The sequence below is a fragment of the Rhinatrema bivittatum genome, chromosome 3 (assembly GCF_901001135.1).
Source record: "Rhinatrema bivittatum chromosome 3, aRhiBiv1.1, whole genome shotgun sequence".
Taxonomy (NCBI): domain Eukaryota; kingdom Metazoa; phylum Chordata; class Amphibia; order Gymnophiona; family Rhinatrematidae; genus Rhinatrema; species Rhinatrema bivittatum.
In genome coordinates, this window is record NC_042617.1 from 265,705,000 (window position 1) to 265,719,096 (window position 14,097).

At 45.5% G+C, this 14,097-nt stretch overlaps 1 protein-coding gene across 1 annotated transcript in view; it reads left to right on the forward strand.

The window, feature by feature from the left end:
• Positions 1 to 12,209, forward strand: part of LAMA2 (laminin subunit alpha 2) — a 1,492,466-nt gene extending 1,480,257 nt beyond the window's left edge. The window contains 6 exon segments of the mRNA XM_029596813.1: positions 3,286 to 3,439; positions 3,609 to 3,667; positions 3,669 to 3,720; positions 3,723 to 3,739; positions 9,672 to 9,894; positions 11,461 to 12,209. Coding sequence (XP_029452673.1) covers positions 3,286 to 3,439; positions 3,609 to 3,667; positions 3,669 to 3,720; positions 3,723 to 3,739; positions 9,672 to 9,894; positions 11,461 to 11,618 — 663 coding nt within the window. The 3' untranslated portion in view covers positions 11,619 to 12,209.
• The last annotated feature ends 1,888 nt before the right edge of the window (positions 12,210 to 14,097 follow it).

Sequence of the window (14,097 nt, forward strand, 5' to 3'; positions counted from 1 at the left end):
ACGCATTAACCACAGAGATACTGCGTATCTCTGTGGTTAATGTTTCCCTAGGCAATTTTCCAAGGGAAAGTAGGTAACATTAGTTTCCTTTCAGAGCTGACGTAAAGTCCACAGGTTGAAATACCCGCACACCATGCAGCTACCCGCAGACAACTGGAAATTGCCCCTACAGTTAGATATGGCCATTATACTAATAGTGACTTTGTTACCTGGTCTTTGCGTTTTTAAGGTCATTTCTACAGCTCAAATCTATAAGGGCATTTTACACAAAAATATCCAGGTGCACAGAAATATTTTTGCAGATTAAGCACAGTACTGGCCAAATAAAGACTTCTTGCCTACCCTGGCATGTGATAGGCAAATGCTATTTGTGAGTTTTCAGTCGTGTAGGTGTAGCTGCAGCAATGCGAGTAACCCCCCCCCCCCCCCCCCCCCCCCCAAAAAATGTGCAAACTTGGCAGCCAAAACTGTAAGCTATACCTCCGGAGGTGTTGTTAAATTTTGTGTATTACATTTTCAGCCTTGGAAAGTTTCATTCATTAACTCGTATTTTTTCTTCTTCTGGTAATATCTAATGAGGTCATTTACATATTTTTCATCACATTTTCTCATTATCAGAACTCTCCACATTAATCGTGACTTCCATGCATTATTGATAAATTGCTTGCGTTATTTGCCAATTAAGTTGCATTAAATGCCCATTTTTTTGCATTGTTATCTTAGCAGTTAGAACAGCAGGTCAAGAACCAGGGAAGCCAGGGTTCAAATGCTGCTTCTATTACGGGTGTGAAGAGAAAAAAAATGTGTACACACATTGTTTTGTATGTACAAAACAATTTCGGGCGGATTTTAAATGTCCTGCTCGCGTAAATCCGGGCAGATTTACGCGAGCAGGGCCCTCGCGCGCCGGCGCGCCTATTTTGCATAGGCCGCCGGCACGCGCAGAGCCCCGGGACGCGAGTAAGTCCCGGGATTTTTTAAGGGGGCGTGTCGGGGCGGGGCCGAATGACGCGGCGTTTCGGGGGCGGGACCGGGGGCGTGGCGCTGGCCCGGGGGGTGGTCGAGGCCTCCGGACCAGCCCCCGGGTCGAATGACGGCGCACCAGCAGTCCGCTGGCGCGCGTTAGATTTACATCTGCTTCTAGCAGGCGTAAATCGAGGGACAAAGGTAAGGGGGGGTTTAGATAGGGCCGGGGGGGTGGGTTAGGTAGGGGAAGGTGAGGGGAGGGCGAAAGAAAGTTCCTCCGAGGCCGGTCCGATTTCGGAGCGGCCTCAGAGGGAACGGAGGCAGGCTGCACGGCTCGGCGCGCGCAGGCTGCCCAAAATCGGCAGCCCTGAGCACGCCGATCCAGGATTTTATAAGATACGCTCGGCTATGCGCGTATCTTATAAAATCCAGCGTACTTTTGTTTTGCGCCTGCTGCACGAACAAAAGTACGCGATCGCGCTCTTTTTTTAAAATCTACCCCTAGGTGTTTCCCTATCTGCAAAGGGCTTAAAATCTAGATTCTGATTTACTGTCTTTTCTCCCATTTTGTGTCTATTGAAAAAATACTTAGTAAATAGGCCCTTAAGTATGTACCTGAAGCAATAAAGGTGACTTGCCCCAGTTCAGTTCATTTTCAGGAGTTTTTTTTTCCCTGGTATTTCTGTTTATGCAATGTTTGATTCGTGTGAAAAATATGAATCAAACATTGAAAAAAACAAACAAACAAAACACGCAATAAAAACAAAAATGGGGCCTCCCAAGACCTTCCATCCCTCCCTTCCACCCACCTGGAAAATTACCAGGGTCAGAATTCCCTACTGGGCCACTTACCCAGTCTAGTGGGGATCTGCAGGCAAGGCCAGGCCAAAACTACAGTTTTGCGAAGGCCAAGGACACAGTAGGTCACCTCGGCCTCACCCTATGAAAAGCCGAAGTCTCAGCCTAGACTGGAGACTGGGCCCAGCCCAAAGGCCAGGTCCTGATGCTAGTGCCTTGGCCCGGATCCAGGCCCAATATCGAAGCCCAGACTGAAGGCCAGGTCCTGATGTCAGGTCCTCACTCTAGGCCAGAGCCCAGGTGCCACAGCTCAGTCCAGAGGCCAGGTCCCGACACCAGGACCTTGACTCAGACACAGGCCCAAGGCTAGGTCCTGATGCCTGGGACTAGGCCTAGGCCAGGCCCGATGCTGCAGCCCAGTCAAAGCTGGGTCCCAATGCTTGGGCCTCAGCCTAGACACTAGCCCCAGTACAGTATCAACTCTGCAGTCTGGCCTGGAGGCCAGGTTCCGGTGCTGAGGCCTCAGCTCAGACCCAGGCCTGATGCCTGGACCTTGGCCTAGGGTCAGGCCCAGGCCTCGGAGCAGCTCCCATGATGTCCTCTTCTTTCTTGTTTTCTTCTTCAACTGACGCTGTCCGCTGGTGTCGTGCCAGAGTTAATTCACTCTGGCGCATTCACCTCAGTGGACGGTGCCATTTTGATGTCCATACAATGCTGTGCATCAAAATGGTGCTGTCACACTAGGCTGAATCCACCGGAGTGAATTAAGTCTGGTGTGACCCCAGTGGACAGCATCACTTGAAGAAGAAAAGAAGAAAGAAGAGGACATTGTCGGAGCTATTCTGGGGCCTGGGCCTGACCATAGGCTGAGACTCATGCATCGGGACCCCAGTTTGTCGCTTCTGTGGAAACCTGACGGATCAGGTAAGTGATTGTTTGGAAGTGGGAGAAGCTCAGGTCTTGGCCAAGGCCCCGGCATCAGCCCAGGCCTAGGCCAAAGCCCCAGTGTCATGTTTGGGCCTAGGCCACAGCTCTTGTTTTGGGCCTCGGCCTATGCCTTAGGTGAGGCCCCACCTCAATGCATTCATTTAAAACAAATGCAATGATTAAGGTTTGTTTCATTTGGGGGCCCTCCGAATGAAACAAATTGCCCTTGCATTTCTTTTAAACAAATGCACATCCCTAGCTTTTACCACTGACAATCCTTGTGAACTGGGGCAAGTCACCTTTATTGCCTCAGGTACATACTTAAGGGCCTATTTACTAAGTATTTTTTCAATAGACACAGAATGGGAGAAAAGACAGTAAATCAGAATCTAGATTTAAGCCCTTTGCAGATAGGGAAATACCTACAGTACCTGAATTCAGATTTTGAAAAGGCAAGTAATTAAATTTAAGATTCAAATCTAGCCACAGCTTAATAATAGGCCTCTTAATTTGGTCCAAATGCTCCTTACTATCACTAGAATGGGAAAAATAATTTTCCATTTTATTAAACTTTAAACATTTCATTTTAACTAGGTGGTTTACAGTATAGATGGCTGCATCAGGAATTTTAAAATGTCAGAGGCTCCTGCTGATCTGGATAATCCCACCTCCAGCTTCAATGTCGGCTCCTGTTTTGCCAATGCACAGAAGGGAACTTACTTTGATGGGACAGGGTTTGCTAAAGCAGGTACTTTCTGATTTCTTTCAAGAGAATCCTAATTGTGCACACTGCATAAACTTGCAGTATATTGTGCTGCTTTAAGCAATATTAAATTTCCGAGAAAGGGAAAAAATAACGCTGAAATGTTTTGTTTGCTAAAAAAAAAAATTTTGCTCTCTGCTTTTTTCCCGCACAGTTGATGGTTTTAAAGTTGGAATGGATGTACTAGTGGAGCTCGCATTCCGTACAGCTCGGCCCCAGTGGAGTTTTGCTTGGAGTCAGCGGTCAGAGGATGGATGGAATGGGCATTGACTGGTGGATGGGAAAGTAAGTAAAGAAGCAGTGCGACAGTATTCACAAGATCCAACCTTTTTTTTTTTTTTTAATGGAGAAAGACAAAAATAAAATCATTAAAAGCATGAGCTAGTGACAAGGAGGAGATGAAATGGTATTTAGAACAATTGTGGTAGTACTGCTACTCTTAAGACAAATACAGTATGTTGAGATGGGTTACTTTCTGATAAGAAAGTAACTTGCTGAGGAGGCAGCACTGATTGAACTTAACTGCCACTTAAGGAACTAAATGAACAGGAATTGATGTGCAACTGTGGATTCTGTGTGAACATGCAAGGGTGAGTCTGTGAAGAAGTTAGAAGATGGGAATGGAGATTTTGTTGAATCCAAGCAGGGTCTGTGAGCTATAGATTTTGGCTTGTTCAACTGATAGTTGGGAAGGTGGAAGATTAGCAATTTCAGAAACCAAGACTCAGTGGAAGGGGATAAGAGCATTGTAGAAGAGGATCATACATGTACTAATGCAAAAGGATTGTTGAAGACAGATGAAACTGGAAGAATCAGAGCACATTGACTAAATGATTAAGGTTAAATGCACATTAAAATGATAGTCCTCATAATCGTATTGGTCCTGGAGAAAGCTAGATTCTTTGCGGTTTGTTACGCTTGTTTAATATCATCTTCGGTTTAGTCCAGTATTAGATGACTCCAGTCCTGGAGTGCCACAGGCAGGTCTGGTTTTCAGGATATCCACAATGAATAAGCATGAGATATATTTGCTTACAGTGAAGACAGTGCATTCAAATCTACCTCATTGTGGATATCTTGAAAATCCAACCTGTCTGTGGCACTCCAGGACTGGAGTCATCTAACAAGGGACTAAACCGAGAAGAAGATATTAAATAAGCGTAAAAAAACTGGGTTTCTCCAGGATCAATACAATTATGAGGACTTTCATTTTAATGTGCATTTAACCTTGATCATTTAATCTATGGTTCTTCCAATTTTATCTATCTTCAACAAGGTCCAATCCCCGGACATTGCCCATGGCACATGATAGAGGCATGGTAAGGTCGGCACCATTTTTCAAAATGGCGCTGACTGGGGCTAGGAGGCATCCCGAGCCCCCCAGATGGCTATCGAAGACGGCTTTTTCGATGGTATGAGGGTTTAGGGAGTAGGTGGTGGGTTTCCACCTGCCCGCCACCCAGACCACCAAAGGTACTATTTTTTTGGGTTCTTTGTGGGGGACCCTAGACAACAGGGATTTCATAATATTTGGAAGGGGGTAGGGATGGACTGGTGGGTGGGTGGGTGAGTGGGTTGAAGGGCTATCCTGTGGTAATGGGGCTGTTTGACGTTTAAGGGGTCGGGGGAAGGGAAAGGGCCATTGCTGCACATGTGGCATATGGTTTGTTTGGTTTTTTTTTTTTCATTTCCGGGGCATGGGGTTGACATTGACCTCTGGGGGTGATTTTTCTTCTTTAGAGGAAGGCTATTTTTAAGGTGGGCCACCATCACACAGGAAGGATTCTTACCATGGCACAATTTTTTTGTTGCCCGTTATTGCCACGATTAAAAATCATGACGTGATTATTTGTTGGGGAGGGGCCAAATACCATGGGGATGCCCCTCCCTTGACATCTGGCCCCCTCCACACGCTAAATATTGTGGTTTAATAAATCTGCCCCATAACTTGTTTATATAAAATTGCTGCTCACTGGTAAAGTATAGCAACAAATGATGATAAATAAATAGACAGATAAACATTTTTATATATAGTTTGGGGTTTTTTAAGCCCCTCAAGCTGAAAACTGCAGACTTGGAATGTACTCAGTTATAGGGTTGACAGCGCTCCAATTTTTCCAGGGGATGTGAGGAGGTTCTGCCATGCTTTGATCTTTCTACCACAGTGCTGCAGCCACCAAGGACCGGCACTCCATTTCGCTTCTCCTGTCTTCCTTGTTCTCACCCTCTCTCTTCTCTTCATTGGCATCTTTTCTCCTTCCTCCCTAGCTTTCCCTCATCTTTCAGCTCTTTCACCTACCTCCCTATTCCATTTTCCTCTCTCCTACTTTTCCATTCATTTTCATTTTTCCCAGCCCCCATCACCTCCTCCTCCTGGTCCTTCATCTTCACATCATCTCTGTGTAACAGACCCTTTGTTCTGTTACCATTAAGGCCTGGATGTTGGGTGTCATTAGCTAGAGTAGGATGCATAATGTGAGGATCCATTCAAATGCAGCCTCTCCTTCTGTGGGGTCTGGATTGGCCTTCCCCTTGGTAATACCGCTGAGGAGGCAGTCCTTTGAGTTTAGAACAGAGTTCAGAGGTAGAGAGAGTTAAGCTTTTCATTGTTTTGCAGGCCCAGCTGGTTTTAGCCAAGCAAGCCCTGTTTGGTGGTTCTGGCCAGGGTGGGGAGGATTTCTGCCTAGTCAGTGCACAGCCTGAGTGCATTTGTTGAACTTTTAACTTTGAAGTGTAGAGGCCTTGCTGGAGCCTGTTCAGCTCCTGGCTCAGGGAATGGGGAACCCTGGGTCTGGGCCTAATTTGGTTAAGGAAGATATTTGCCTCGGTGAGGTGGGGGGTGTCAGTGACCTGTTGTGAGCCACCCCGGTCAGTTGTGTAAAGATTAAGTTCAAGGCCCAGGTTGGAAGTTCTGACTGCCCTTCTTTCCTGCTGGGAGCATTGAGAATCCTACTCCAGGGGATCCCTCCTATCAGGGATTCAAAGGAAAAGAACAAGGACTGCATAAGAACAAAGAAGGTTTGAATTAGAGATGTGAATCGTGTGCCCGATCGTCTTAACGATCGGGTTCGGCTAGAGGGGGGAAAAAAATCTGATTGTGGGTGATGTGAATCGGAATTGGTTCCGATTCACATTGTTATTTCTTTTGTAGTGAGGCCCAACCCTTTAAAATTAACCCCTTACCTTCCCCCACCCCCCCCAACCCCCCCCCCCAAAAAGTTTTCCGATTACCTGGTGGTCCAGTGGGGGCGCGGGGACTGATCTCCTGCTCTCGGGCCATCGGCGCTATTTTGGCTGCCACTCAAAAATGGCGCCGATGGCCCGATAAAAAAAAAACAAACCCACCCGACCCTTTAAAAACGACCCCTTAGCTTTCCCCACCCACCCGAGCCCCCCAAAACATACCTGGTGGTCTAGTAGTGGTCCCGGGAGCGATCTCCCGTTCTCAGGCTGTCGGCTGCCACTCATAAAGATGGCGCCGATGGCCCTTTGCCCTTACCATATGATAGGGTATCTGTGCCATTGGCTGGCCCCTGTCACATGGTAGGAGCACTGGATGGCCGGCGGCCATCTTTACGAAGGCGGCGGCCATCTTTAAAGATGGCGCCGGCCAGCCAGTGCTCCTACCATGTGACAGGGGCCAGCCAATGGCACAGATACCCTGTCATATGGTAAGGGCAAAGGGCCATCGGCGCCATCTTTATGAGTGGCAGCCGACAGCCTGAGAACGGGAGATCGCTCCCGGGACCACTACTAGACCACCAGGTATGTTTTGGGGGGATCGGGAGGGTGGGGGAAGCTAAGCGGTCATTTTTAAAGGGTCGGGTGGGTTTTTTTTTTATCGGGCCATCGGTGCCATTTTTGAGTGGCAGCCAAAATGGCGCCAATGGACCGGAGAGCGGAGATCGATTCCCGCGCCCCCACTGGACCACCAGGTACTCGTAAAAGGTTTTGGGGGGGTTCGGGAGGGTGGGGGTAGGTAAGGGATTCGTTTTATAGGGTCGGGGTGGGTTTAGGGGTTTTTTTGGTGTGCTGGTTTTCCCCGCCCTCCCCCCTCCCCCGATTTACGATTTTTCACGATAAATCGGGGGAATTTCTATTGTATCGCGACTCTTAATGATTTTTGACGATTTAAAATATATCTGACGATTGTTTTAAATCGTCAAAAAACGATTCACATCCTTTGTTTGAATCATCTAACAGTGAGTAGAGGCAACGCCTACCATTTAGAGGACTCCAATCCAGTGATTCTTCAAACCCTGGGGAAAAGGAGGATTTTATCTCTCTGTGCAGCAGCTTAGTATTCTGGCCATCTGTAAGGGGCATTCTGCCCATCCAAAGGACACTCTGCCCACCTGGGTCTCTATTTTTCCAAAGTCCTGGAGGGTAGCAGTTCCCTGGACATTGGAAACACATATTGCTGCTCAGATTGAGGAAAATGCAGTAAAGAAACATATTTAGTGGTGCTGTGGATCAGTATTCTGCCATCTTACAACCATTTCAACAGTCAAGATTTGTTTGCACACTAATCCAGTGGCTCCTTTGATTTCTTTAGCACACACAGCATCTAGAGTATCAGAATTTCCCTAACCCAGGGAATTCCATAGGGAGAGTTAGTCAGCCCGCAGTGGGAACCGAGAGGACTCCTTTCATCCCCCAGTCGAAAGAGCCTACACCCTGGGAAGGAAGGGGGGTTGGAGATCTAGCCTGGGTTCCTGGCCCAAAGAACTTATACATTCTTTTATGGCCCTATGGGAGTGCAGTCCGCAACCAGGGATGGGGTTACATCTACAATGCCTCCATGTCCATTCCTACACATTTCTTACTTCTTGCCTCACCTGCCCTCCATTGCTCTCTCTCACCTGCCCTCCCTTGCTCTCTCTCACCTGCCCTCCATTTCTAGCATCTAACCCCTCCCTTTCCCAGCATCTTTTCTCCTACCTCTTTTCAGCCTCTTCCCCACCTCGTCCCCTTTCCCCATCTGCCTCTTGCTTCCTTCTCTTCCTCTCCTGCATCTGCCCCTGCCTTGCACCCCTTTCCCCCATCCCCATTCCCCCTGGCCCTTTAACTCACATGCAGGCGCATCCTCTTTTACCCCACAGACCTTAAGGCAGGGGGCATTAGCAGCAGTGAGAGACACTGACTTCAAATTCAAGCTGCAAGTTCTGCTCTACCTGAGGGCAAGCTGCAGGAGGAAGCCCAGCTGACTGAAAACAGTAGAAGAAACTAGAATAAGGGTCAGGTGAAGGAGCATAAGTTCTGCCTCCCTTCCCCCCAGTATTCACATGTCAGGAGGCAGGACAGAAGAGTCACTCAGCTGATTGGGTGCAGGCAACCGGGAAGTGGAACTGAAAGGCAGACGGACAGGGCAGTATAGATACTTTGAAGTTAACAATGACATTCTTCTGCCTCTGCTGTCTGTGCTGCTGCCGCCACTCTCCGACAAGTTTGCAGGACAGACTGCGCAGCTTAGAGGAAATATTGGCCAACTCTGTTCTGCAATAAAACTGACTCCACCTGTTCTCCAAATCCCAAACCTCATCTTAGCTCCTCTGCTCCTTTTCTGGACCTTATCATGCTTCTGTGCACCTTCCTTTTCTCCTCCCCCAACCTAATTTGGGTTTTTACCACCCTCCCAGTTGTACCTCATTTTCTCTATGCCATCTGCCTTTCTTTCTCTTTCTGGTTCTAGTTAGGAGAGAGCAGTAGCAGTGGGCTAGATGTAAATCAGAACAGGGCCTGTGAGCACAGCATATTCACAGATCTGCCCCTCCTCTCTAAGAGGACTTCCTGTTTGAAAAGGGGATGGAGCTACAGCAAAGCTTATGAGCCCACAATGAGTTCACAAGCCCCACGCTAACTTAGCTCCTGCCACCAATGGAGGTGGAGCCTCAGCAGAGAGCGTGAAGTCTGGGGACACTGGAGGAGTATGGTGGCTGGTAAATTGCATGTGTTTACATTGTTGGTTTTAAGGGTCTGATGGCTGACACCTTGAGCAAAACTGGCTAAACCAGCCAAACGCTGACCGATTGGCAATCCAGTCAATTAGCATCAAAAGCAACTGACTTAAAACATCATTTATGTCAAAATCATGGGCTGGTTTGTGATGATAATGATAAGCATAAGCTACCGGCTTTGCTCGAGATTGACCAATGTGTATTTATATGAACCAAACCTACGATAATCTATTTACAGCTTTTTTTTTTTTTTACTACAGCTTTTGTTACATGCAGATAATGGTGAAGGCAGGTTTTCGGCCATCTATGAACCAGATATCCCTGGGAAGTTGTGTGATGGACAATGGCACCAGGTGACAGCACACAAGATTAAACATCGCTTGGAACTGACAGTGGATGGTCAAAAAGTGGAAGGCAGCAGCTCGAATTCTGCCTCCACCTCAGCAGACACCAATGATCCAGTCTTTATTGGAGGATATCCTGGTAATGTATCCAGAAGCTGCCGCTCAGACAGGATCCCTGAAATTGAAACTTTTTTCATAACAAGAGTTTATTGCTGTAGCACTGTACAGATCAGACAGTCCCTGCCCCATGGAGATTACAGTCTAGTCAAGACACAAACATATACATCACCCTCTCTGTAAAGAAATATTTCCTAAGATTACTCTTGAATCTATCATCTTTCAACCTCATCTCATGACCCCTCATTCTAGATCCTCCTTTCCATTGAAAAAGGCTTATTTTCTGTGCATGGCATCCTTTGAGATATTTGAATCTCTATCATATCTCCCCTATCTCACCTTTTCTCTAGGGTGTACATGGTTAGATCTTTAAGTCTATCATTTTATAATAGCCATTCTCTGGACTGACTCCATGCTGTTTATATCCTTTTGAAAATGCGGTCTCCAGAACTGTACACAGTATTTCAAATGAGGTCTCACCATGGATCTATACAGGGGCAATATCAGCTCTTTTTTCTGCTGACCATTCCTCTCTTTATGCAGCAAACATCTTTCTGGCTTTTCATGTTGCTTTATCCATCCGTTTGGCCACTTTAAGAGCAACAGATACAATTACTCCCAAATCCCGTTCTTCCTTGGTGCTTAGAAGAATTTCACCTCCAATACTGTACCTTTCTCTCGTGTTTTTGCATCATAAATGCATTATTCTGCATTTTTTAGCATTAATTCATAGCTGCCAAGACCATTCCTTGAGTTTCTTCCTGGCTGTCCACCCTGTTATAGATTTTGGTATCACGCCTGATATAAAATCGGTGCGTTCATGTGCGCATGCCGGGAAACGCATGCACATGGACACCCGCGCATGGCTTTTAAAATTTACCCTTAACAATTAATGAGCTGCTTTGCATGATTTTGTATTGCTGAAGCTGATTAACTATTCATTTAAATACATTTCAAGCATTGGGAAGGGCACGCAAATGTTTACTCTTTATGAACACAAATGGTGCTTTGCTCGCTAAAAGCTAAACTTGCACACATTAGCATATTAACGCACAAAGAACCATTTGTAAACTTTTATGCTATTTAGTACATCAGCCCCTATAGTTTGTGCAGTATTCTTATTTGTTCAAAGGCATAAAATTTTAAAGCAGGGGTTAAAACTTCCATGTACTTTTTAGTAAGGCTGGCTAGCCTGTCCTAGATACAATCAGTCTAGTCTCAAACCCCCCCATCCAACAACTTTGGATTCATTCCCAACAATAGTTCTTTGACCCTATTTCATAGTCCCTGTTCAACTTTACTTTCAAATTATAGGATACACAGTTCAATACAGATTCACAAACAGTTGTGAAAAATTAAAATATCCTCACAATTTTGCAAATATGAGAGCCTTCTGTTGGTTAAAGATTACCTACAAACCCAATTAAAACCAATGGGTACATGATTCTATGAAGTGTAAGGATATGTTCCATTCCTGCTGCTCTGCGTGGATTGTGCCGAAACAAAGAGGATTAAGGCTTCCTGTGTTGATACTGCACATCATCACAGGGCCTTTCAATATTTTAATGCTTCCATTTTTTTTTCCCAGATGGCATGAATCAGTTTGGTCTGACCACACATACTCGATTTCGAGGATGCATTCGAGACCTGAAGCTTACTAAAGGAACGGGCAAGCCTCAAGAAATTAATTTCGGCAAAGCCTTGGAGCTAAAGGGAGTCCAACCGTTAACATGCCCTGCAAACTGATACTAATATATCTCCATCGGGGATGGTTTAACTATTTAATAGCAGAAACTAAAGTAAATATATTTGGATGCCATATATATATATATACATTGAAATGTATTAAAGTGTGGTGAATTGTGTGGAACACTCAAAAAGGCACTACAGTGTTGTAATGTAAGTCTATAAAATTATATTTAAATAGAAAGAAAAAAATGTTTTCATTACAGTGAATAAAAAACAACTGGCTCTTTTAAATGCCCTGCATTTTTACCATTCGTTTTCTTTTATTGTGAAAGTAAATTTCTCTGCATTATTAACTGTGTGGAGAGTGCTGTGGTAACAGTTCCATTAGTGCGTATTGATTTAAAATTACTGTATACTAAACAAGTACCTTGAAATAGAACATTTACTTTGCTGAACTCCGATGGCGTTTTATACTGCCTGTTCAACATAGTTTAATATAAGAACTCCAACACTGTCTCATGCTCCATATGCAGTTTTAGTTCAGTAAGTGATTCATTTGCATGCCTATTATGGGTCAAAACTGTACATAACTGGTTTGTTTACTACTGTTACAAAAAAAACTATTAAAGCTAAATGATCTAATACATAGTCTGAGTAGTCAAAGTTAATGTGGCTCTTTATATTTAAAATTCATACTCTACTGCAGTGTTTTCCAGTCTTTCAAGCCCATGGCTCGCCTGCATTCAGGGGCGGCTCAAAGCAATCTGCTGCCTGAGCTGAAAGAAGAGATGGTGCAAACCCCCCCCCCCCCCCCCCCAAGGTGCAGCACAGCTCAGGTGGCTGAGATGGCAAGGAGGTGGTGTCCCCTTTGGCCTTTCGATGATTTGAAATGCTGGGAAGGAGGGCAGGCAGGGATCAGAGTTCCCAAAGGTGGGGCAGAAAAGAGCATCAGTGATATTTTTAAGAAGCTGGCAATCCTGTCACACTCCTCCGAACCCAGCCATCTGCTTCCCACCCCTGCCCAGTATATTGCACCCAGGGGAAGTGGGAGATGGGTGAATGGTGAGGGTCTGTGTGTGGCGCTCTCTCTCTCTCAGGGCCAGTGCAAGGGTGTTAGGTGTTCGGCAAATCTTACACCCCTGTGCACCCCCCCATGCCCCCATCTCACCCTACGCAATTAAAATTTTGCATGAATAACAGATTTTACATGAAAAGGGACATTCGAAGTACAGTCTTTTGATGTAAAAATATCACAACAATATTTACACGCAATGATGTGTGTCCAATGAATAAACCCTGCAAAAAGACACTTGGAGCCCATATGGTATTAAGCATATTTTAAAGTGCTTTGAGTATGGGCATAGCCCTCAAAAAGCCATGAATATATTGAAGAATAATTACAATATAGTTAACCTTTGATATGAAAAATACAATAACTGCCAGCACCCAAACAGTAAACAGCTTACCCATGAAAATGCAATATTGAAAACATTACACGAGGCTCTAAAATACCATAATCACCCCCTATTAAAAAAACAGAACAAGACAGTCTGTTACCAATCCCCACACAGAAATTATACATTTCTTAGCGTCTAGTCAGATGAATCCAGAACAAGTGGGTTATGTACAACTACCAGCAGATGGAGACGGAGCAAACTGACATCACAGTATCTATACCCCTGCAGTGACATCAGCCTGCCGGTATTCTCCCTTCTGGGGATTGCTTCATTTTGAAAAAGGAGAATTAAGTATATTTAATTCGCCTGGCTCTCCTGTGGTGATACCAAAAGGTCCTTCTCCTAGTTGAGATTTCCTGAGGTGATTTCCATGGTCCCTCAAATGAGTGCCTTGGTCTGGTAGCTGGTTTTTCAGTCGGCATGGACTTAGCTGCTTAAGCGGCTGAAAAGCAGTGGGTTCAGGAAACTGAGGGCGGCGGTGACAGCATCTGTCCTCTCCCCCCACAACCAGAGGTAAGATTGAGCTCAGATAAGTGTTAAAAAAAAAAATTATATATATATATATATATTACAGAGACGTAAAAAGTGGCTTTGTAGCGTAGGACCTCCTCCTTCCAGTCTCTATGCTTGGCTCACGTTCCGATAATTGTCCTGCTCCAGGAGAGGTCGAGGGCCATGGGCAGCCTGATGGGTTGAGCAGCCTCTGTAGGCTAGGCCCCGCTCTAAGGCTTTTTCGTTGCATGCCACGTGGTAGGTCGCAACGGTTTTTCGCACTCTTTCTAAGGCTGCCCTCTACAGCCTTGTTAGTTCGGCGTGTGCATCTAGCTGTGCATCCAGTGTTTGGACACTTAGGTCTTGTATTCAGTGCATCAAAGTTAATCAGCGCTTTAAGTGGCCTCTCACTTAACCTGTGCACACAAGTTTTATTGTGCACTTAACTTATTACGGCACTTATTTTTTGGGATTCCTAAGTTTTCAACGCCTAGGTACTGGGATGCCAAGGTGTCAGATGTCTAGTTGTTGGATGCCTTATTGTTGGACGCCTAGGCTTTTTCAATTTAAAATAATAAATAGCTAGA